The sequence below is a fragment of the Camelus ferus genome, chromosome 3 (assembly GCF_009834535.1).
Source record: "Camelus ferus isolate YT-003-E chromosome 3, BCGSAC_Cfer_1.0, whole genome shotgun sequence".
Classification (NCBI taxonomy): domain Eukaryota; kingdom Metazoa; phylum Chordata; class Mammalia; order Artiodactyla; family Camelidae; genus Camelus; species Camelus ferus.
The window spans coordinates 30,297,267-30,322,735 of record NC_045698.1 but is presented as its reverse complement, the minus strand read 5'-3'; the positions used below and the strand labels follow the sequence as shown (position 1 = coordinate 30,322,735).

The following is a 25,469-nucleotide window of genomic DNA, read 5'->3' as shown; positions in this document are numbered from 1 at the left end:
ATCAGTAAACAAAGAATGCTGAAACCATCAAATCGTCAGCAGCTGCCACTACCCCCCAGTGAAGAAGCCTGCAGCCCAGCCTCTGCAGCTACTCACAATGGTGCACTGAGGGGACTTAGAATAAGAAAGGACAGGATAATGGCCCCAGATAGCTATATGCTTGTCAAAGGAATGAATTCAATGAGCCCAAATGTTTTCTCCCTCCCATACACAGAAAAGAGCTAAATTCTTTCACCTGAGATACCTGGTTTTCTTCAGTTAACAAGTAATCTTATAATGTTCTGACTACCTGGTCTTCGTTGTAAAACTCCTGTATATCCTAGCTCCTCCCCTACCCCTTTGGAGCCGTCCCCTCAGAGCAATCTGAGAAGCTGTCATCCTGGCTCGAGTCCTCCCACCGAATAAACATAACTATCAACTTTTCGGCTGTGCATTTATTTCAGTGGACAATCTCTAGCCCCCGTGCTCCATCCTGGGTCCCATTCCCTACTTTATCCCCAGCACCCCTAGCACACACTACTAGTCTCTCCATAAATATTCTAGCGGCACTAAATATAGCAGAGACGTCAACTTGCTATTTGAGGGGAAAGAAGGCGCAAAGACACAGTTGAAAGACATTTTCTGATAAAGTATTAAAATAGGAAAAGTAGAGGTCTATCTTTGGTCAAGTTTTTTTTACAGCCTTACTGAGGTAAATTGTTTAGATTATTTAAATAAGCATCACTCCGCTAAAATCCACCTTTACAGTTATCTTGGCTAGACCATCAGAACGCTGATCCTCACCCACCTTACCGCAACCAGGTACCACCGGTTCCTTCTTTCTGGGGTACCAGAAGTAAAAACCGAGACAAGTCCACCGGCTTCCGGACTGGGAGCCCCGCCTCCCGACTTCCGGTCCCGCCTTTCCCTTGCAAGCGACTTCCGGCCTGCCTTCCTAAAGCGGAGCGACCGGGAAGATTTGAATCGCATTTGTTTGCGTTTGCTGTCTCTCCGGGCTGGCAGCTAGGGCTGCCGCTTTCTCCCGCTGCTCCGACTTGACGAAGGACCCGGGAACACTCTCCTTGTGTCCTTACTCCTCTCGGTTATGATTGTTTTCCTTCATCGAGAAACATCACTTGCTGGTAATTTGTCAAATTCAGGAACTGTTCCTCGGGAAGTAGTTGTGGGCGGGCGCAGAGGCTGCGACTTGGAGCATTTTGGCAAGCGAAAGCACAAAGGCCGGTGATTGGCCTCATTTCCACGACTTTTGGGCTCAAAACTGCTTGATGTGTTAGTCCAAGACGTTGGTAGTTGTTTTGATGAGGATTTTTCTGTAACTAGATAACGCATTTTGAAAAACGAAGTTCCTGTTAATGTCAAAAACGAACTTGTGGCCTTTCGATCCTTAAACACACTCTGACGTAAACTGCTGGCTGGGTGGTGAAAACACGAACAGGAATAAGACACTAGAAATGTGGTTGGAAATGTGGGTTGGAGCCGGATTATGTTTTTTTAATGATATTCCGGGAACTTTAGACATTCCACTGTTTCTTGTGTGTGCTTCATTATTTAAGTGATCTAAACAACAATTATGCTTAAGTAACCTGTTTTTAAGTTGGCTAAAGATAGACCTTTTTCCAATTTATATCAGAAAATATTTTTTCTAACTGTGTCTCTGCTCCTGTTTTTTTCTAAAATAGTAAGTAGACGGCATACGTATATATGATATATGTAGCTGCAATCTAAATATATTTATTGCTGTGAATATTTATTGCCATTTAACAAGTATGTAAACAAGTGGTGTAAAGTGGTTGGTATGGTCTGGATTGTGGAAAGTTGCCTATGGCAGCAATACTGGAAATGGATTGGAGAAGGGAAAAAGTGGGAAAGGGTCCCAGGCAGTTTACAGGAGTTGAGGGGAGAACTCATGGCCTGAAATAGAAAATGAGGAGCCAGATTTATGAAGGAGACTTAAAAAATCAACAGGACTTGTTACAGGGTTGTAAAGGGAAACAAGTCAAATATTGCTAACATTGAGACGCTATTAACTCAAATTGCAAAATCAGGAGGAGCAGGAAATTTTTAATTCACATATATTTCATCATTAAGTAAATATTTACTGCACTCTTATTGGCCAACTATTGTTTTAGATGCCAGGAATACAATTGTGAATAAGACAGATGAGGTCCCTGCTCTGACTGAGTTTATATCCCAGTGGGAAAAGACAAAAAGCAAGTACATAAACAGAATTAGTTTCGATAGTAATCGATGTTATGAAATAAAAAAAGGAAATGGATAAAAAATGACTAGGAGATGGTTAGGAACAACTTTAACTGACATGGTCAAGTCAGGCCTTTGAAGAAGGTAAATATTTGTGCTGAGAGATTAATGGAACCAAAAACCAACATGTGATGAGGCAGGAAAAGGACATGCTAGGCAGAAAGAACAGTGCAAAGGTTCTCAGATGCGACACAGCGTGCCTTAAAAAAAAAACAAAATTAAAAAGGCCAACATAGCTAAAGTGTCCTGAACAAGAAGGAATTAAAAGATAACATTAGAGTGGTAGATGGAGGCAGACTGTATGGCTTTTATATAGGCCATGGTTAAGGATTTGGATTTTATCCTAAGTGCAAATGTTGGGTTGTAAGTCAGGGAGTGTTAGATCTCATTTTTATTTTAAAAGATCCCTCTGGCTACTGTTTGTAGACTGGACTTGAGGGAGGTTAGAGTGAAAGTGAATTAGGGGATATCATAGAAGTCTACTTTTGGTGGGAGTGATTAAGTTCCATTTTAGTCATTTGAGTTTGATTTATCTGTAGAAGAGGGACATGAAGAGGTTTCCAGCAGGCAATGGAAGCTCTGGAGAGAGGTCAGGTAGATTTGGAAGTTCTCTACAGAAAAAAAAATGATTACAGTTATGTGACTCTCCTCAGGAGAGATCATGTGGCTTAATATTTACTTATATCTTGACATATTCCACAAAGGATTATAGGCCAAGGCATATGTAGCTAATGCATACATTGAAAAGGGGTAGGATATTTTTAAAAAGCAACGGTGGCATAAAAGCAACACAAGTGTATATAGTAAGAAGAGATGACATGGGGACTAACCAAGGTCAGGTCTTGATGAATACTTGATATGAGAGAATGTCGAGGAATAGATTAAAGAGGAATAGAGGAATGATTAAACATAAAAGAGCAGTAGATGGAGTGGGAGTCAGGGGGACCATGGAAGCCCCCCTCCCCCGAAAAAAGGCAGAAGAGGAGAGTTTGATGCAAGGGAAGATAGACCACCCTGTCACAGGTTGACCAGTTTAGTAGGATGAAGACTAAAGTAACTGGGCATAGGAAGATACTGGTAACCGGTGTGAAACAATTTCAGTGGAGAGGTGGAGAGGAAAGCTGGATTGCAATGGACTGAAGAGTGATGTGAGAGAAAGTGGACCCTGAGTGGATACTACACCTGAGAAATTTATTGGTAGGAAATGGTGGTAAACTGGGGGAAATGGTATCTATGGAAAGATATTTTTTCCTGTCAGGTTAAACGTGATCACCTGAGTAGCAGGAGACGCTGTCCTAGAAGGGAATGGGATTCGTTTTAGAAAAGAATCATAAAATGTATTGAGCTCCTAGAAGGCAACATTCACACCACTGGCACTGCCATATGTGTTGTCTCATTTAATCCTCACAGCAGTCCTGTTACCATCCCCATCTTGCAAATAAATAACCAACCAACCAACCTGAGGTCTATAGCTAGTAAATAATGTGTGAATGGAACCCAACACTCTAATTCCCCTTCCGTCATATCTGTATGGAAAGCATAAGTGAAGAGACAGAGACATTTTAGAGGTAAAGAAGAGGAAAGTGAATTCAGTGAAATAAGGATGAATCTAAGACACTAGGCAGTGAATCAGCTTTCTGAGTAGTGACATAGGGCTACTTCCTTAATGCCAGGCTAGGAACAAGAGTCCAGGTGCCCATTTCCCTCCGGTGTAGTAGTTACTTTTGGCCCTGCCTTTTGCATTATTACAAATGATTTGCTGCATTCTTACTGCAAAGATGGAATTTGCTTGTTATCTGAAATGAGATAGTGAGCATATGATTTTTAGAAGTTAAACTTCAGAAGAATAAAACTACTAAAATTATAAAGGCAATTATAAAGCTATAAAATTATAGCTTGGTGGGCTATCTTCTCCCTCTAAATTATCTTCCCACACTGCAGTAAAGCCTTTGGGGTTAATCAAGGCATTCTGTTAAGGATGTTAATTTCAGATCACATAAGTGTCTGGAGTAAGATAATCACTGTTTCTCCAACAAAAGTAAATGCAATGACAATGTTTTGCTTATGTTCTTAGAAAATTCTTCCATATGTTTTGATAGAGCTTTTGTACATTAAGAGAACTATTTGTGCAACTGTATTTCTTATTTCCCTCAGTCTTTGCCTTGGAAGGACATTTTATCCATAGTCACAGAAATGGCAGCTGAAATGCAAATGATACTTTATGAAGATGATTCAGTGCAAGTACAGTATTTTGATGGTTCCAGATTGCAGCTTTCTCCCTGTGGTTCTGAATTTTTATTTGAAAAGGCACCTCCTATTTCAGCACATCCTTTAGAACAACCAGAAAGAATTCGCCAAAGAACACACTTTGTTATTAGCACTTACCGAGTAAGTAAAGATGACACAAGAACTACTCTTTTTTAATATTAAAATATTGTTGAGGTGGCCAGAATATGGAAAGTAATTAGTATTCTGGATTACTGTCATTCTAAATTGATTTTCAAATCATTTTTAAAGATTATTTTGTGTTTCTTTGTAGGAGCAGCTACAGCGAGCCCTGGATTTCCGAAACTCTTTTGCTACTTGCCCTTTTTTATCTGAAAGCATCATACCTTCAGAAAGAAGAAAGGTAATTTTTTTAAAACCTCATTTTCAAAACAATTATTTGAGGACAAGTAATTACAAACAGGTAGTTTAATGTTTAGTCTTTTTCTTCATGACACTTGGGAGCAGACATGTTGCTGTAGAAAGCATAGGCCTGTATATTGTACCAGACTAGGGTGTTTTGATATTTTGTACATCGAGACACAGAAGTTATATTGCTCATCTGCCTGCCTGTTTCTTTGTAGCAGAGAATTTCACTCATAACTTTTTAGACTGATGACTTTTTTTGATCCTCAGAGGTGTCAAAATTAAGAAATTACATGACCATTTTTGGTAGCTTATGTGTGCAGTAGAGATGTGTAATTACTTATGGGTATACACATTTTATTCTTTTACTTATATTCTATTTGAACTTTTAGGAATAATAATAACTATCATTTATTGAGGGTTTTCTATGTGCCAAGAACTAGGAATGGTATTAAAAATATTTGGTAACACCATTATGGCATGGGTACCTGCTGATCAAAAAGGATGTCCAACCAGTCAGAACAAGTATATTGACTAAGATACCAGCCCCTTGTTACAGCTAAGGGAACTAAATCTCAAAGAGTTTACCTAACTTGTCCATGGAAGTTGTCTAAGTGGCAAAGTCAGGATTTGAACCCAGTCTATCTGACTCTGAATACTGTGTCTTTTAATCATGATGCTTGCTTGCCTAATGAGTAATTTTCTGTTATATTGTCTCATGGCAAAGGAGTTAAGAAAAATTGTAAGTTGTAACTTAGTTTACAAGGCCATTTTTCCACTGTATCTTTTGAGTAACTATTTATTGAAACTGTGTAGCTTACCTCTGATGCTGCGGTAGGATTATTAGATAGTCTAATTCTAGAAAAGGAAAGTGCCTTAACTGACCATCCTTACAAACCGGCTTTGCCATCAGTGAATACTGTCCCTAATTTTAACACACTAACAAGCATGTGTACATGTGGATAGTGCTGTAAATTTACGAGGCTTTCTTGACAATAGTTTTTGTAAATTTAAGGTTTTACGTAAATGGAAGTTGAAATGTGTAATCTGGCAAGTTTAACTGATAAAAAGATGGTTAATGGCACTTAACTGTTTTTATCTTATATGAAAAGATGCAACAGGTACTATTACCTTTATGAATCTGTTTGTTGTTGGTCTGGATCAGTTTACCTTTGAGTAATTGGACTTTTTAAAATGTTACTCTTTAAGCCACCTGGGATTTATTTTAGTGTGTGGTGTGCCTGGTGCTGTCTAGGGTAGGTACCTACCTTATTCATGTTATCCTATTTAGTCCCTGTGATTATCTTTTGAGATCGCATTTCCCAAATGCTATTCAGTAATTCCAGTACCATTTATTAAGTAATACTCTCTCTTTCCCCTCTTGTTTTGAAAAGCTTATGTTATCATATGTGACATTTTAAGATATGGTTGAATCTGTTTCTATATTCTCTGGACTGTTCTATTGATGACTTTTTATGCTATTTCCATACTATTTAAGTTATGATTGGTTTTCACACAGTAGTGCTAGTCTTCCCTCATTTATATTCTTTTTCAGAATAGACATTTTGGGAGGGACTGCAAATCTATTTATCTCTGATTCATTGCACACTTTAAATCAAAATATATTTAGCATTAAATATAATCAAAATGATTTTTCTTTTTCTTTGTCATTTTTGTCAGAGTGTGTGTATGTGTGTGTGTCTACTTTTCTGAGAGAGACAATCTTAACAATATCAAATATTCTCTGGAAAACCAAATATAGGCTGACATTCCTCTTTCTTTCTAGGTAGTAAAACACAGAACTTTAAGAGCTTTCTTATGTAATATGTAAGTATCAAATGTATGGAAAAATTGGACTGTTGACAGAAAATACCATCTCTTTTTCTCCCCTCAATTCAGCGTATCTTCATTGACATCTCAGAAGTGAGATGGCCCAGTCTTCACACTGATGAGGGTGTGACATGTATGCAGGGTGGCACCGTGAAGATATCTTCTTTAGATGGTCACGCATACCTTTGCCTGCCCAGATCTCAGCATGAATTTACAGTGCATTTTTTGTGTAAAGTAAGCCAGAAGCCAGACTCATCTAGAGTACTGTCAAAAAAAAAAAATCAAGCCCAAAAGGACAAACTAGTTGAAAAAGCTGGCAAAATCTATACATCTGGAAGTTTATCAGGACAGAGACTGAAGAATAAAGAAAATGAACTTTATTATCAGATTATGAAATCCAGAGAGCCTTTAGAGAAGAAGAGTTGTGTAAATGGAACTGAAGGGAGGGAGGAGCCGTCTTCACTTGGTTCAAAACACACATGTGTATACACGTGGGTGAAGCAGTGCTGGTCTGTGGCCTCCTGTCCAGAGGAATGGAGATACCCTTTGTCTTTAGCACTTCATTTTCATGATAAAATCAGCAATACATCTGGAATTGATGCAGATATCACCCAGAATAGAGTTTTAACATCTGACCTTTCTGAGGAAAGAGGAAAAGAAGTTTCTGTTCTTCCCAGGGCCCTGTTACTGAGCTGTCCTGTCCCACACCTGCACAGGTAATGGAAGAATGACTTCATCCTAAAGCTTTTGTCAGAACCAGTCCTTACCTAAGGATCATTTTTCTTTCTGAATCATCTGATACCATTCATAAGGGAAGTTCATTCAGTTGATCTAAAACTTTGCTTATAACAGATAGTAAATAATTTCCTAGCCAATGTATTGTTTATATTTTTCACTCTACATCCATGCATTGAAAGTTGGTGGGAGGCTGACTATACACTGGATACTCTGTTAAGCACAGAGACTACAGGGATGATTAAGACAGAGTCCCTGCTTTCTAGGAGCTTAGAGTCTAGTAAGGGTCACTGTCACTGAAAAGATTATTGAGTGTGGGAAGTGATGGCACAGGGCTCTGGGAGCGAGCCCCGGGAGGCACCCGCTGCCACTCAGTGGAACCCATTACCTTGGTTGCTGGACGAGCTTGTGATGATGGGTGCTTTCTTTCATATGCAGCCGCAGAGGCCATCCCGTCTTTAGTTAACTGACAGTGAGTATGTCCATTTTCAAAAGGGATAAACATGGAGAAGCTTCTAGATGGCTAGGTACAAACCTTTTACCTCCACTAAGATGAATAACCTAATGGTTATAGATTTGTAACACGAGCTGTGTATAAGTAGTGCAGTAATGATGGTAACAGCTAACACAAAGCACTTACTTTGTGCCAGGGTGGCTGTGCTCTACCTGTTTCATCCTCATAGTGACCCCATGAGGTGAGTGCTGTTATCATCCCCAGTTTGTAGAGGAACTTGAGAAACAGAAACATTAACTAGCCCGAGCAAAGTCTCACAGCCAGCACTTGTGGAACTGGGATTTGATCCCAGGTTGTCTTTGAGTATATATTTGTTATTTAAAACAGAATGTGGGAATGATTTTCAGGCTTGTCATGGTAATCTAGTTAGAATTGGAGATTTTAGTATTATGAGTACACCTCAAAAGAGATTTATGCTTCTAAGCAAACAGTTTTTCAATAACTTGCCACTGGCCTTGATTGAAGTCCATTATCCTTAAGCATGGCTTAACAGGCGCTCTGTCACCTGGTCCCTCCCTGGCTCTGTAATCCTCACCACTCTTGCCCTTTCTTTCTCCACTCTTGCTAAACTGGGACTTCTTGCAGTCCCTTGAATGCCTGGAAAGCCCAGGGTTTCTTTTACCACAGTACCTGCTCCTTCCTGTGCTGGGATCACTTCCTTTATCTCTCTCGGCTGGCTAACCTGTGCTCATTTCCAGGTCTTAGCATAAGCCTTTCTTCCTTAGGTTGGTTATCCTGAAATCCCTAGACAGGATTAGGTTCTATACAACCCCACAGAATCCAGTCATTCTCCTTTCTTTCTGTTTAATATTTACTGTTTAATGTCTCTGCTAGATACGAATCACTGAGGACAGGGACCATGTCTTCTCTTTTGATGTTATATGCACAGTGTGTACAGCACAGTGTCTGGCCCACTGTAGATATTTCAGTAATATTTATCGGTTGAATCCTAAATTTTAAAGGTTAGTAGAAATTTATGTGTTTGTGCTGAGATTCAATAATGAGATTATTGAAAACACTGGGAAAAATACCTGGAAAAATAAGATTATGGTTGACTATTGGCTAACATGGGCATGAAATGCATGGGTCCACTTATATGTGGGTTTTTTTCAAAACTACAGTACCTGTATTTTCATTTTTCAGATCTTTAAATTAAGTAAGAGTCAGGGAAAGTTTGTGTTTGATTAGAGATCACAGTTTGTAGAATCAAAAGAACTAGGGTTTGAATGCTGGATTCTATCCAGACTGTCTCAGCGTCGTGCCCTTAGGTGAGTCATTTATCAACTCCTTTGTTTTGGGAGCGGAGATAACAGTACTCAGTTTTCTACTTCCCTGGGGTCGGTGCCCCTAACCCCCATGTTGTTCAAGGGTCAGTGGTAGTTTTAAATTTCATTAATACATCTTCATATTAATTTTTACTTCTCTTTGATCTGATGAGTTAAGCAAGAAATACATCTTATTACAATAGCACGGTTTTGTTGACTTCTCAAGGCAATTATGTTAGGCATCCAGAACTTATAGCTTGTATTTTGTCCTTCACAGGTGGAATTTCTGTGATTCGCTTTCACAGGGACAGTTTGGCGATGAAGAATATTCCTATCCTGAACTAGTGAAAGTGGTTTGGCACAAGGGTGTTACCTATAGGTGAGGCGCTTGGGCTGCAGTTGGATCTATTTAGCGATGCCGCAGAGGGTACGGGACCAGCCTTGTGGACGGACTCCCCTAACAGGACGCAGTTTTGCCAGGGCCACTGTTCTATGTTTGGCCCTGAGTTTTACAGGTCTCACAACGTAATTTTATTAGTGTACATAGAGGTCTTATGACTAATTCACATTAACCATGTTCACAGGATTTTTGTGATGGCTCCCAAGCCAGTGAGGGGTTAGTTTTGCTCATAAATGAAATATTTCTGCAGTTATTTGGGATGCCCCTTCCAAGCAGCAGGAGATCTAGTCGTCTGAATTAGTCACATGCTGCTGAGCATGGAATTAGAGAAGTTGTCTAGCCTGAGATAGATTTCCGCCTTCATTCATGCAGCAAATATTCACTGTCTCCTCTGTGGCCAGACTATTCCACTGAATTATCCCTGCCCGCCACAAAGTACACCTCTGTGGTGACTGGAATTCTATTGTTGGCTAGATTCAGAGTTTCACTTCTGTAAAGAATACGAGAACAAATTTGTGAAATTTGTGCTCTTTGGTGTCTCCCTTCCCTGCATGAAAACTCACCCTCTTCTGACAATATATTGTTCACACAAATTTGTGAAATTTGTGCTCTTTGGTGTCTCCCTTCCCTGCATGAAAACTCACCCTCTTCTGACAATATATTGTTCACCTTAAGTACAGTAAAGTCGACTTGGCTTAAGTTTTTATACATTATATACCCAATACCTTGATTGTATCTGGCTGCTCCAGGTGCAGTCACCTTCTCTTAAGGGTGGCTCCTTTTACACGTGGCTAATCACATCCATCAGGTATTGAGTCTACTAGTTTCGTTATTAGAGAATAATCTTAGTTCTAGGTTCTGGAGTTGTCATATTTAACTCCTATGCAGCTGACATTGCTTTGGTGACTGTTAAGTGCCAGCCACTTGTGACTGACAGTGAGGATACCAGGATGATGAGACAAGATGACTGACTTCGAGAAGTTGAGCTTAGTTGAAATAGATACATTAACAAATTCTGTGTTCTGCTTATTTTTTTGCAAAAAATTACTTTAGCTGGTTGATGTTGAGTATGAAATTATCCATTTTTCTGGATAGGCAAGACCCTATACTGGTTTGCCCTTTTTTTTTTTTTTTAATGATTGCCTTCATGTATGTTTTAATCTCAATGAGAAGAAAATTTTTTTTCATTGATTATTTCTTTTCCTTAGACTTACCCATAAAAATATGAACTCAATAGAGATTCACCCTGGAGATGGATCTGTTTTCAAATCAGAAGGAGCTTATTTGGGGAACTATTTTACATATTATTCTATTCAAGAAGGATCAGGAGAGGTAAGTTGACAATGAGGTCTCAGCTCAAGAAGATTTTTGGTATATAGCTATTTCTAAATAACTCTGAGTATATCTCTGGGAAATTTGATCTGTTATAACATTTCTTGCTACTCCTCAGTTTGCTTAATTAATATATCCTTACTGTCAGCATTGGCACAGTAATTACTGGTCACTTATTTTTACTGTATTCTCATCTGGTTTTCTGTCATCCATTTTCTAAGTAGTTTGTGTTTAAATCAGAAGTTAAAATTCTTCTGTCATAGAATTTACCAGTAGGAAACACTGAAAGTACTAATACTATACTTCTTTGAATTAGTATTTGCTCTTTAAAAAGCACATACATTGGTTTGCATATTTAAAATACCTCCTACCTCCTAAATCTTTGTATACAACTAGGATATTGAACAAGATTGTTCTCTGTCATTGATAACAGGGGCACATAACATGATATATTTAGTATATCAGGCCAAAATATAATCATGTGAAAACTTTGTTAATAGTTCCCAGTTTACTTGTTCCCAATCTGACACTTGAAATCCACTCTTTTATAGCAATCACTGTAGTATCACACGGCTTTGCTTTGCAGGATAGAACATAATATATTTTTTTCCTCTGTTACAGAGTGGAGTCTTTGAGTGATAAGATTATCAGAGTTGCTGGAAGAAGGCTTAAAACTAGAGCAGATTTTATTTATTTATTTTTTTTAACTAGGGAAAATTTCAAACACATGCAAAAGTAGAAAGACAGATGTAATAGACCTTCATGTTCCCATTGCCCAGCTGGTTCCCTCTTTCCTTCCACTGCCCCTCCACTCCCTATTTGTTTTTAAATAAATCCCAAATACCATTTCATTCATAAATATTTTAGTATATATTAGAGCAGATTCCCTGCTGGGATCTATTTGTAGGAAAATATTCATTTATTCAATTAATAGTAATTAAACATTCATAGGTTGGCACTCTATTAAGCACTGGGCAAAGATGAAGAGTTCCTGCCCTCAAGGGTTCACAGTCTGACAGTCTAGTAGTCAGTCAGGCAAACAAGCAAATGAAATGAAAGTGTGTGTGTGTGTGTGTGCATGCATGTAGTGCATGAGATAATCAAATAAACAGGCAAAAAGAGTGAGTATGCATATATATCTACACTGCTGAATGCTGTGTATTGGGAGTTCAAAAAACTACATCTTCCTGGAGCTTCAGTTTTACTCAAAGTTGTCATGGGGAGGGGGTGATAATTTTTATACTGAAGCAAACATATCACGGAATAGAAGCATGTGCTTTGGGGATAAAACAAAACTTCGAGACAAGTTGTGCCTTTGTGTTGGACTGCTTTGGGCTTCACACACTTAGATCCCTGTGTGCAATACATTCACTCTCCTCTGTCTACTTGAGTGAAAAGATCTAGAAACAGCTGGCTCTCTTTTAGGGGTGAAATTGTTTGATGCTTACTTTAACCCATACTCCAAAATAAATTCAAGACAGATTAAAGGGCTAATGTGAGAAACCAAACTTTGTAATTGTTAGAAGAAAATATAGAAGGACAATGTTTATCATCTTGGGGTAGGGGAGGCCTTAAGTACAATACAAAAAACCAGACGGCATAAAGAAAAGTTTGATCAGCCCGAAATTTTCAAATGTATGTTAAATTTTAAATATGTAACTTCTATTTAATTAGATAAAGTCAAAAAGACAAACACCTGGAAGAAAATAGTCTACATTATAAATCAGTAATAAAATGACCCCTACCCCCCAAAAACATAATAGAAACAAGACAATAGAAAACTGAGTAAAGGATAATGGTTAAGCCATGTAACACATAGTATTTGAAAATATGTTCAACTTTACTACTTGCATCAAAGAAATGAAAATTAAAATAACAATAATATTTTTCACTCATCAAATTGTCAAAAACTATAAAGGTTGATAATATCTACTGCAGAAAGGGGTGCTTTCATGACGTTGATTGGCGTATAAATTGATTCAGCTTTCATGAAAGACAGTTTGATAATATCAAGTAAAATTGGCCAAAATTCTGCTTGTCAGGTATCTATCCTAGAAAAATATTAGCACATATATTCAAAGAAGCATGGCCAAGGATGTGGATTGTGGTCTTGTTTGTAACAGCAAAAAACTGGAAGCAATCTAAACTTTAATCAGTAGGAAAATGGTGAAATAAACTATGGTGATCACATCATGGGAATACTGTGCAGCAGTTTAAAAGAATGAGGAAGATGTAGACACACAGAGACAGATAGTGACAGGTCTTCAAAGCACTGTGAGTGAAAAAAAGCTGCATAAGAACATGTACAATGATATCTTTTGTGTAAAGAACAAAAAACAAGCCCTAAACCCAATTGTATTACTTTATATAATATGTGTATCATTGCACAGAGAAAGATCTGGGCAGATAAAAACTGAACTTGACGTGGTTACTTTTGGGGAGGAGTCTGTGAGGGAGGAGGAGTCGGGAGGGACTTAAATCTTGTATTTTTTAAAACTTTTTTCCTCTTCCCCTTTCTCCGAAATGTAGTAATGTATCATTACTTCTGTAATTAAAAATTTAAATAGGAAAGCTTGACAAGGACCCACAATGTAAGTGCTTCCATAGAGATGAAAACTTGGTGCTTTGGGACTACATAGGGAGGGATACCTGCCCCTGTTCTGGAGGCTCAAGAAAAGCCTTCTGGAGGAAGACATGGCTCAACTAGGATTTATAGTTCTAAAGGATGAGGTACACAGAAGAGGGATGGAGGAGCATATAGCTAAGGGAACACTTTGGCTCAACTCTGAATGGCTGGCTTCTTGTCATTAAATTTCCGTTTAAATGTCACCTCCTCAGGGAGGCTTTTCCTGATGATCCAGATTAAAGAAGCTACTCATGACACTCCCTATAACATACCCTCCTCTTTTTTTCTTCTTGGCACTTAATACTATGTGATATTTTCATATTGGTCAATGTTTGTTTACTAACTAACCCACACTAGAGGTAAGCCTTGTCTTTTTCAACACACTATTATTGCTAGTGCACAGAACAGTAGATAAATGTCACCTAGAGTCTGGGCCGAGTACAGAGTGTTGAAGGAAACGAAAATGCTGTGATACGCTACAACAGAGGGAGAATGTTGGGAATGTCCAGAGAAGACACTAGACCACTAAGCTGGGGCAGTTCATAAATGGGACATGAGAAACCCTACTGCTTTTGGAGAGCCACTGAAGGATTTAAGTAGGCAAGTGACATCATATTTTTATTAGATCTTTTCAGAGGAAGATGAACCGGGGTGGGGAAGAGATGGAACTTCAAGCTGTGGAACCAGTTAGAAGCCATTTATAGTAGTGCAGGAAGAAAGTATAAGGGCCAGGCAGTGGTAATGAGAATGGAAAGATAGGAATGGACCCAAGAAATATTAAGGAGACAGAACCAATGGTTGATGGGATATTGGAGATGAGGAAGAAGTTGAAAATGATGCCAAGTTATTGAATTAACCAGTGAATGATGGTGCCAGGCACTGTATTAAAACAAAATGTTTTTAAACCTGAAGTGTACTGATGATGGCACTTTTCGATCTTAACCAGGAGGTGTCAGTAAAAAATTTAAATTCTATTAATCTCAGTCCCATTTACCTGATAGTAATTGTAAGATACTCTTAATTATAAGATGCCTCTTGATTTCAGAGAGGTTAAATTGTGAAAAATAAGCAGTTTAGAATTGGTGAAATAGGGCAGTGGAGAAGACAAGACCTCTTAAGGGACTCAGTATTCCAACAGAGAATGACATAAATAATTAAAATGTGGTATTTTGAGTGTCTACCATGTGAGTTAGCACACTGTGCTGATGCATGCTGGGATACAGAGGTCAGCAGAACAGATACAGCCCCTACCTTCACAAAGCTCCATTCTAGCAGGGGGACATTGAGTAAAAGGCTATATAATGAAAACCAATTATAAAGAAAACCAATAAGCAGGAGCGGAGGGTACTGTGCTTGTGGACATAACTGGGGGATTTCACCTAGCCTCTGAGACCTCTGTAATGGCTTCCTTGAGACTGAAGGAAAAGTAGGAGTTATCCAGACACAGGGAGGTGATGGAGGAGGGAGCTGAGTTTCAGGTAGAGGGAATGACATGTAATAATTAACATACCAGCGGTGAATGCAAATAGAGATGGAAAGAAATGCAGATTTTGAAGTGAAGTTAATCACATTTTTGACATGTTGAAGTTGAGATGTCTTTTTGATATCCAGTAGAGATTTATTACATATTCAAGTCTATAGTCGAGGATAAAAAAGGAGAGACTATTTTTTGAGTACCCACTATAGACGAAATTCTGTCCCAGGTGCTTTATATATGTGTTATTTCATCAATCCTCAGGACAATCTAGATGGTAGGTAGTATCCCCATATAATAGGTTGTAGGCTCTGAAGCTTAAAAAGGTTGCATAACCTGTCCATCAGTACAGTTAGTAAGAGGCACACCTGTGATTTGGGTCCAGCTCTGACCCTGAAGCCCTCTCTCACTGGTGGTAAAGTACAGGCTGCACTCGCTTCAGTTCAATTGAGATCTCTACTGCTCCTTAGCTCTCAAGCTGCAGTTTTCTTATCTAAAAAATAGGCACTAATAGTTCTTATCTTTCAGAATTATCTTGAGGAGTAAATGAGATAATCCTTGTAAACTACAACAGCTTAGCACCTAGCATAGCAACTAACAATGTTAGTTGTTGCTGTGTTGATATTTATTATGAACACAGTTTTGGACTCTGCTGGGATTACCCAAATAAGGAAATCAGAAGAGAAGCCTGGAGACAGTCTGGGAAACACTAGCATTCGAGAGTTTGAGAAAGAGGAAATTGAGAAGGAATAACAAAATAACATTTTTTTTTAATTCAAGAAGCTGAGCCTGTAAATAATACTGTCTTACACAAACTAGCAATACTTTCATTAATAAAATATAACAAAGTGATATATTCATTCAATTAAAAGTTTTTTAAACCTATATAAACTTTTTTTTTCTTTTGTCTGAAAGGAAAAGGGGACTTATGTGGTAGGTGTCCTGTTAATGCACAGGGAAATTAGTCTGCTACTTTGAGTATAGCCAAGATTTAAACTGAGCAGTGAGTTATAGGCTATTAGAGTGTAGTTTTTGAATAGATTAACTTTTGATAGGAGGAATTCTAGACTTTACAAAAATGGGAAAATGGAAAAGCATCCTAAAATACCTTTAAAAATACACCTTTTATGTGCTATTGAGTAAGGTAAAATAACGGCTTGCCTTGTCACTATGTAAATACATATTTCAAGGAAAAAGAGATAAGTAATAATGGCCAGAATTTATTATTGAAATTTTTTAAATTTTAAACTATTTTCAGAGAGAAGAGAAAACTTATTCAGTAAATAACCTTCCTCCAGATAGACCAGGAAGTCTATTCTCTGTGTGTTCTCTAATTAAACAGGCAACCAGGTAAGTGCTTTATGTTCAGCTGAATCAAGTGTCATGTGTCTGAGAAACTTGATACATTTTCTAGTGGTTAGGAAGACTAAAAATTGGTAGGTACAGTTGAAATAGATGTCTTTGGTAAAATCTGTCAACTTTTCTGGTCTCATCATTTATAAAATAAGGTTATCACTATGTCATTATATGAGTACTAATGGCTTTGAAATTTGAAGTAAATATGGAGAAACATGCATATGTGGCGAGCAGCTGCTGGTGGGAAATAAGTGCCTTTTCTCTGGGTGAGTGTAGCATCACTGTTGTTCTTTGGAATCAAGGGGAAGATTTGATGATATTTAAATTTTCATAGTTCTTTATTATCCTCACAGTAATAAAGATTTCTGAGAGTGAATAGATGATTAACTGTAGTTGGTTCTTTGGTTCATATGTTTTTTAATTCTCCTAATTAATTAATCAACCTGTGGCACCTAGAAGAATGAGAGTGGACTGTTGAATTAAATTATTTATTTTTCTAAACTTATGTCTAAGCAACTTCCAAAGTAGGTTTGAAGGAGCAGACTTGGTAATTTGATTTTCCAGGGACAGTTGATTCACATCCCCACCACTCTTAGACTGCGCTTACCCTGTCAGGTGTTGTGAATCTATCACTTCTTAAACAGGAACATCTGAAAAATTCTATTTGGAGTCATTTCATTGCTAAAAATTCAAGGAATAATCTTAGCTACATAAGATTAGTGCAACGGGAAGCAACAGGCCTAAGAAAGAAAAGTGGTCCAAACATATTTTTGTGGAAATGAGCTGCTTGCCTAAAATGTATAGCAGTGAGAACGGGTTGCTAGAATTGGAAAATGACATATGCAAATGTTTAAGTAGTATTTTTCTTGTTCACAGAATTCTTCAACATTGTGCCAAGATGAGGCTTTCTCTAAGCCATAACTATCATATATGCTGCTGGAAAATGGTATCTTAAATTATTTTAAAAGCAAGATATTTTTTATTTTTTAATTTTTTTATATATCTAAGTTGTTTACTTTCATCTAAGTCTTGTGAGAAATTCTTTGTAATATTCATATTGGCTTATTTTTTAAAATCTACTTAAACGCTGCAAAATTTGGCTTTTATATTATACTTTTACTGTATATTGTTTGTTTTTGTTTCTTTTTTCTTTGTGGAGGGGGAGGGGAATTGATTGGACTTGAAGTATGTGAAAACACAGTTATTATAAAACATATTACAGTGTTCTACTCTATTTCCATAACTGTAAAGGTAAATTTTTTAATACTGAGGTGGAGGAAGTGATTATCAGACTGATTTCTATATCTATACTGATTTGATTATAAACCTGTGTGTTGCTGTAGTTCCTAAACTTTGTCTATTTTCTATGTAAAGTTCAGCAGGATGGTGACTTTCCAAAGATATTAGAACTTAGTCAGCTTATAGTAGCTCCTTTTGGGGTATCCACTTCTGGAAAAGTTAAAACATTTACTTAAGGATTCTACACTATTCAGCTTCTGAATGAGAATCTGAAGTTGCCTCAGTGTTCCTTAATCATTTCAATCTTATTAGTGGATAATTCTCTTTCCTGCTATTTTTATTTTCTGGTTTCAGGTACCTGGGATAAATGATAGCAGTATACTGCCTTTGCTTTGGAGAGAATCGTTCATACCCGGTGTGGGAAGGTTCCTCGCATACTCTGATGACAAAGTACATGCTGTCTTTTTAGACGGTATTACTCTAACCCTGAATTGGAATTTCAGCTCTTTTATTGAAAAGAGACAGGTGATTGTACTTCAGACTGAAATCTATTTTTTGTTGTTGTTGCTTTTAAACGATGGAAATAGTACAACGAAAATAAAGTACTACACTATCTATTTTATGAAGTATGAAATCTGTCAAGAGGAAATCTCATTGGATTTCCTAGCAAAATTCAGAAGGGTGTGACACTCATTTTTATAAAGGTAACTCATTATAAAGAGAGGGACTCGTATTTTTGTTCTTTTGATAATGATCTGTATAAAGGTGGCGGGTAAATAATACCCGTTTCCATGTGAAAAATAAATTTTAAATTAGTCAAAGTTTTAATGATTCATTTACTTCTTTGTTTCTTATTTGAAAATTAAGTAAGAAGAGGGTTTTGTTTTTTCAGTTCTAGAATGATAATATTTACCTTTCCTCTTTGCTTCTTAAGGTAAATCAGGGTCTCAATTTAGGTTGGTGTAAGTTAACTTTTCCTGATGGACAAGATCAGTTCATTCAGATTCAACACCCTGGACCGTATGAAAGGTACTGAAAAGCAATTTTAAAAATTAATTTCATGTTAGAAAATAACTTACTTTTAGACACAGAGGAAGCATATTTTTAGTTTCCCATGTGGAAAATATGTGTGAAGTTATTTCAATAGGTTTCAGAGTTTACATTTATATTTACATCTAGCATAACTAAATAGGTCAGGTCAGCTTTAATCATTTCCATTTATATTCTAGTGATTTTTCAAAATAAATGTGTTACAGATATAACTGGCTTGCTATGGAGATTGGACTATGGTCAGACGTGTTACCTAATTAACTAATTCCCTAACCAATTTGAAATAAGGTTTATAGGCACAAATAACTAAACTTATATTTCTATAAAATGAAATAAACTAGCTGATGATTATTCTTAAAATGGAGGAGATTCTGAAATCAACTGTTTATGAATATGCTTTTTCTCTTTTGGTTTATGTAATTTCTCATAATAATCATTCTCCTCTGTTGGGATTTACTGCATTTTGGTCTAATGCTCCAACATGCATTGCTAGTTTGAGTAGTTTGCCTCAATAGATAGTGTCTTCAGTAAATATTACTATTTGTTTTAGCCAATCACTCCACATCATTCATTTTATTGAAATTGATACTTGTATATTCAATGAGTTATATATAATTATAGGTATATATGTCTGTGTGTCTGCATTAATAGGTGTGTTCTGGTAACTTTTAGAAAACAAATGCTCACTTAGTCTTATGTAAAGATATTTTCATGATAAAATTTAATGAAACTCATTTTACTTAAAGAATTAAAGGGAGAATTTAGACATTTGAACTTGAACTCTGAATGAAATCCAAGTGTTACCTTTGTCCTAATTCTTAACTCCCATCTTTATTAATCATGAATGGGAGTAAATCATTTTATTCCTGGTCAATGAGAAAAACTTGCCTTTTCTTTTTAACAATGAAAAGAATTTTTTAAATTGCCCTACTTTAGATTTTTTTTCCTTTTTTTCCAGATTGTCTTAATGATTTTTCTATTTCTTGAATGCTTTTACAAATATTCTATAAGTTCATTTTTCAAATCTCTCTTAATGTATTCAATCTTAGATATGTGACAACAGTAATATCATGGTGCAGAAGACTGACCCAGACTACTCAGAGAGAAATGCCCACACATCCTTCATCATCTGTTCCTGGAGAAAACTGGTATTTATATTTAATTTACTTAAAAAAAAAAATTGGTAGGGGGGAGGTAATTAGGTGTATTATTTATTTTAATGGAGGCACTGGGGATTGAACCCAGGACCTCGTGCATGCTAGGCAGGTGCCCTACGCCTGAACTAGAACCTCTCCCTATATTTACTTTAAACTTAATCTATGTAGAAGAGCCAGCTAATCCTCAGATATTAAAATGTTAAATGGTACATTCTGACTCCTTTTTCCCAAGAAAACTTTCTCTTAGCTAAATGTATTTAACCCTTATGATGTTTTGATAGCTTAAACCTTGAAAATAATTTATCTTTAATTGGATATCTAATTTATTACATTTCATCGCATTATATTTTACCTGAAGATCAGAAAACTGCATTGAAAACTTCGTATCAGAAAAGGGTGACTCTTTTAGTGTGATACTTTTATCCTGAAAACTTTATGGAAAAATTCAAGGAGTTTTTTTTTTTTTAATTTTAGTAATATTAAAGGAAATAAAATGTTGACTAACATAACAAGCTTTCAGAATAATTTTTAAATACTTCTATCATATTAATTACTCCCCCAAATCAATTGGCAAATCAACAAATAAAGCAAGATTTTAGTCCCTCTTGTGTGCCTTTCAGTGTGCAGGGTACTGGAACTGGGCTTCAAAGGAATATTTAGGGTTCTTCTATCTAAATTCTAACCTTTATGAAAAAAATCAAGTTTGCTTACTTGAAATATTGTGGCTATAAAAGAATCAGACAACTAGCATTAACTTTTTTTTTTCTTTTTTGCACAGGTCTGTGGCTTCTGAACTTGAAAAGATACAGAAGTTTAACTGTATCCTTTAAACAGAATGTACTGTCCTGCATAATTTCTCCCTTTCCATTGCAGGCTTAATTCATGACTGTTTTTATATTAATCCATACTTACATACTATAGAGCTTTATTGAATAATATTCAAAGTTATCATTTAAGATGTATTTTGTCTGTAGAAGGTACATCATGTTAACATTTATACTTTTCATTGGGTTTAAATCAGCAAAGGACAGTGAAGTGGAAACTTTCTCACTTATATAATTATATTCTAACTATAACTCAGAACTATTTCTGACTTCTTTTTCTTTCTTTTTAATTTGTAGGATTTTTACTTTTTATTTTTTTTAAATTTCAGCTTTATTGAAGTATAATTGACAAAATTATATTTAAACTGTGCCTCACAGTGACCCGACACACGTACATTGTAAAAGGATTACCCTATCTCATTAATTAACACATACGTCACATATCTTCCCTCTCCCCCTGCTTTTTTTGGGGGTGAGATCATCTGAGTTCCACCATCCCAGCAAACCTCAGTCACACAGCACAGTCTTAGTATGTTATACATTAGAACCTCAGATCTTACTCATCTTACAGCTGAAAGTTTGTATGCTTTTACCAACCTCTTTTCCACAACCCCCAACCCCTGGCAGCCACCATTCTACATTCTCTATGAGTTTGACTTTTTAAAAAAATTCCACATGAGTGACACTGTACAGTATTTGTCTTTCTCTGTCTAGCTTATTTCACTTAGCAAAGTGCCCTCAGGGTCCGTCCATGTTGTTGCAAATGGCAGGATTTCCTTCTTTCTCACAGCTGAATAATAATATAGAGTGTGTGTGTGTGTGAATGTGTATCACTACGTCTTTATCCATTCATCCAACAATGGACACTTAGGTTGTTTCCGTATTTGGCTATTGCGAATAATGCCACAATGAACATGGAATTGCAGATATCTCTTCATAATACTGTTTTTGTTTCTTTTGGATATATACCCAGAAGTGGGATTGCTGGATCTTACGGTAGTTTTATTTTTAGTTTTTGAGGAACTTCTATACTGTTTTCCATAGTGGCTGTACCAATTTATATTTCTACCAAAGTACACAAGTGTACTCTTTTCTCCACATCCTCACCAACCTTTGTTATGTGTTGTCTTTTTGATGATAGCCATTCTAACAGATGTGAGGTAAAATCTCATTGTGGTTTTGATTTGTATTCCCATGATGCTTAATGATGTTGAGCACCTTTTCATGTACCTGCTGGCCATCTGTATGTCTTTGGAAAAATATCTATTTCAATTCCTCTGCTCATTTTCTAATCAGATTGTTTTTTGCTATTAAATTGTATAAGTTCTTTACATATTTTGGATATTAATCTTTTATTCGATAATGTGCTTTGCAAATATCTTCTTCCATTCCATAGGTTGCTTTTTCATTTTGTTTATGGTATCCTTTGCTGTGCAGAAGCTTTTTATTATAATATAGTTTATTTTTGCTTTTGTTATCTTTTGGTGTCAAATCAATACGATAATTGCCAAGATTGATGTTAAGGAGCTTACCTCTATGTTTTCTTGTAGGGGTTTCATGGTTTCAGGTCTTACATTCAAGCCTTTAATCCATTTTGAGTTGATTTTTGAGTATGGTGTAAGATAGAGGTCTAGTTTTACTCTTTTGCATTTGGATGTTCAGCTTTCCTAACACCATTTATTGAAGAGTCTATCCTTTCTCCATTTTATATTCTTGGCTCCTTTATTGTAAAATAATTGACCATAAATGCATGGATTTATTCCTGTGCTCTTTATTCTGTTCCATTGATCTATGTTTCTGGGTTTTTCCAATTTCATACTGTTTTGATTACTATGCCTTCATAATATAGTTTGAAATCAGAGCATGTGATACTTCCAACTTTGTTCTTTCTCAAGTTTGCTTTGGCTATTTGAGGTCTTTTGTGGTTCCATACAAAGTTTAGAATTGTTCTATTCCCATGAAAAATGCCATTGGAATTTTGTATTGTTCATACATTGAATATTGTATTGAATCTGTAGATTGCTTTGAGTGTTATGGACATTTTAACAATATTAATTATTCCAATTCATGAGTACAGAGTATCTTTCCATTTATTTGTGTCTTCAGTTCCTTTCATCAGTGTCTTTGTTCTCAATGTTCAAATCTTTCACCTCTTTGGTTAAATTTATACCTAGTTTTTTTTGATATAATTATAAATGGGATTGTTTTCCTAATTTTTTTCTGCTAGTTCACTACTAGTGTGTAGAAATGCAACTTATTTTTATGTTGATTTTGTGTTCTGCTAAATTTATTACTTCTACCAGTTTCTGGTGGAGTCTTTAGTGGATTCTATATATAATACCATGTCAACTGCAAATAGTTTTACTTCTTCCTTTCTGATTTGTATGACATACATGCATTGATTGATTGACTGATTGTCAAATTCCTCTGGCTAGGACTTCCAGTAGTACTATGTTGAATAAAAGTGGTGAGTGAGCATTATTGTCTTGTTTCTTATCTTAGAAGAAAAGCTTTCAGCTTTTCACTGTTGAGTATGATATTAGCTGTGGGTTAGTCATATATGGCCTTTATTATGTTGAGGTATGTTTTGTCTACACCCAGTTTGTTGAGAGTTTTTCTGCATCTATTGAGATGATCATATGATTTTTATACTTCCTTTCGTTAATATGATGTATCACATTGATTTTCATATGTTGAACCATACTTGTATCGCTGGAATAAATCCTGCTTGATCATGGTATATGACTGTTTTAATGTATTGCTGAATTTGGTTTGCTAATGTTTTGTCAAATATTTTTCACATTTATGTTCATCAGGGATATTGGCCTGTAAATTTCCTTTCTTGTAGTATCCTTGTCTGGTTCCGGTTGTCAGGATAATCCTGGCATCATAAAATGAGTTTTGAACTATTCTCTCCTCTTCTATTTTTTGAAAGAGTTTGAGGACTAATGTTAATTCTTGTTTAAATGTTTGGTAGAATTCACCAGTGAAACCATTTGTGTTTGGGGTTTTGATTACTGATTATATTTCCTTACTAGTAATCAGTCTGAATTTGGTCTTAGTAGCTTGTATGTATCTAGGAATTTATCATTTTTTTTTTAAGTTTGTCCAATATGTTGGTGTATAATTGTTATACTAGTCTCTTATGATCCTTTTTATAGTGTGGTATTTATTGTAACTTCTCCTCTTTCTTTTCTAATTTTATTTGAATTTTTTTCTTGGTAAGTCTAGCTAAAATTTTGTCTGTTTTATCTTTGCAAAAGACTAGCTCTTTGTTTCATTGATTTTTTTCTATTGTGTATAAACTCCTTCCAGGGAGACAGCAGCAACCTGGAGTAGTCCAGAGACAGAATGTGGAGATACCACCTGCCTCCCCAGTCTCTGGGGAGGATCACACTCAGCTCCCAGGTGTGTGCTAAATTAGAACCCTGACCCTCAGGCAACAGCTTTTAAAGTATACAAATAGGCCTCTTTCAGGGAACGACTGAGAGATAGGTGCTTCTGTCTGCTGAGAGCTAGATGTTTTGGGGGCCTGTCCTGCATGTGGAAATCTTAAAAACTGGAGTATTAGATGTTGGGTCCAAAACTTTTACTCCTCAGGGAGAAGCTGGGAGCTGTGAGTTCCTCTGATTGTGCTGGGGGTGGGGTTTATGGTGAGAGTGTCTCAGCCTTTCTTACCCATCTCAGTGTAGGTATTTTCTCATTCACCTAATGTGTAGGAGTCACTCGGGTAGTTCCTGGATTTCTTACAGGGAGAATTGCTCCGTGTGTAGCTGTAGATTCAGTGAATCTATGGGAGGAGGTACGTTCAGGAACCTCCTCCGTGACCAACTTGGACTAGACTTTTTACTTCTTTTTCTTATGAATCGTTTGTTCTGTACATTCCCACCTCATTCATGTAAATTTCTTTTACCTTGTTATTTTTCTATACTCCTATTGAAATAATAAAGTAGCTCTGCAATAGAGGATAGGTTTCTTTTCACTCTAGATTTTAAGGTAAAAAATACCCTACACAGATTTTTTGTATCCCTCTCACCCCTACATTTGTTCACTTTTATTCCCATATCACTTCTTCACTTAATTATGTTACTGAGCTTTTAATTCTTTTATTTCCTCCCTATCAATCACCAAACCTACATCCAAATACATACATACATCCAAATACATTCCTTTCTCCTACTTATACTCTAACCAGTTTCCTCCTCTATAAGGGACAGACTTGATAAATTCTAAAGTCCCAACTCTGTTGTGAATCCAAGAGATCTTCCTCTCAATGGAGATATTATATTTTAATGAAGGCTGGGCTCTCTAAAATTAAAAATAATTATAATGAAAAATATGGGGGGAAAGCTCCTTAACTAAGCAACTTAGTGTTATTGGAGAATAGTGGTGTCCTAAACCAGATTTCTAACAAGAAAAATGAACAGGATCATTTGGATCATTATAAATCAGAATCTTCAGAAACCTTACTAGAAGAAATTAATGAAAAGAGAGTATCAGTGGCATTGAAAAAAACCTCTGAAATCCTTCAGGATATTGACTGTCTTCTATCAAACTCTAAAAGGTGAAAAATGGAATTATTACAATATATTATTAAACCTTGAGGATGTTGTTTTAACTGACTGGTAGAAAATTACTAGAAAGCCAAGTAATGGTGTATATGACTTCTGTACAATGATTATATGAGAAATGGCATTTAACTTTGAAGGTATTTTACCAAATTAGTAAAAAGATTTTAAAATTTATATTTTATTAATAAAGAACTATTTTGAAATTT

At 36.3% G+C, this 25,469-nt stretch overlaps 1 protein-coding gene across 1 annotated transcript; it reads left to right on the top strand.

Annotated features, from left to right (window-relative positions):
• The first annotated feature begins 703 nt into the window (after nucleotides 1-703).
• C3H5orf34 (chromosome 3 C5orf34 homolog) lies at nucleotides 704-25,469 on the top strand. The gene is made up of 13 exons (XM_006191917.2): nucleotides 704-1,121; nucleotides 4,414-4,647; nucleotides 4,799-4,888; nucleotides 6,790-7,436; nucleotides 9,512-9,613; nucleotides 10,843-10,966; nucleotides 16,325-16,416; nucleotides 17,299-17,368; nucleotides 18,016-18,186; nucleotides 18,596-18,690; nucleotides 19,761-19,859; nucleotides 20,647-20,687; nucleotides 25,064-25,469. The coding sequence occupies exons 2-13, from the start codon at nucleotides 4,453-4,455 to the stop codon at nucleotides 25,258-25,260; spliced, it is 1,923 nt and encodes a 640-aa protein (XP_006191979.1). The 5' UTR covers nucleotides 704-1,121; nucleotides 4,414-4,452; the 3' UTR covers nucleotides 25,261-25,469.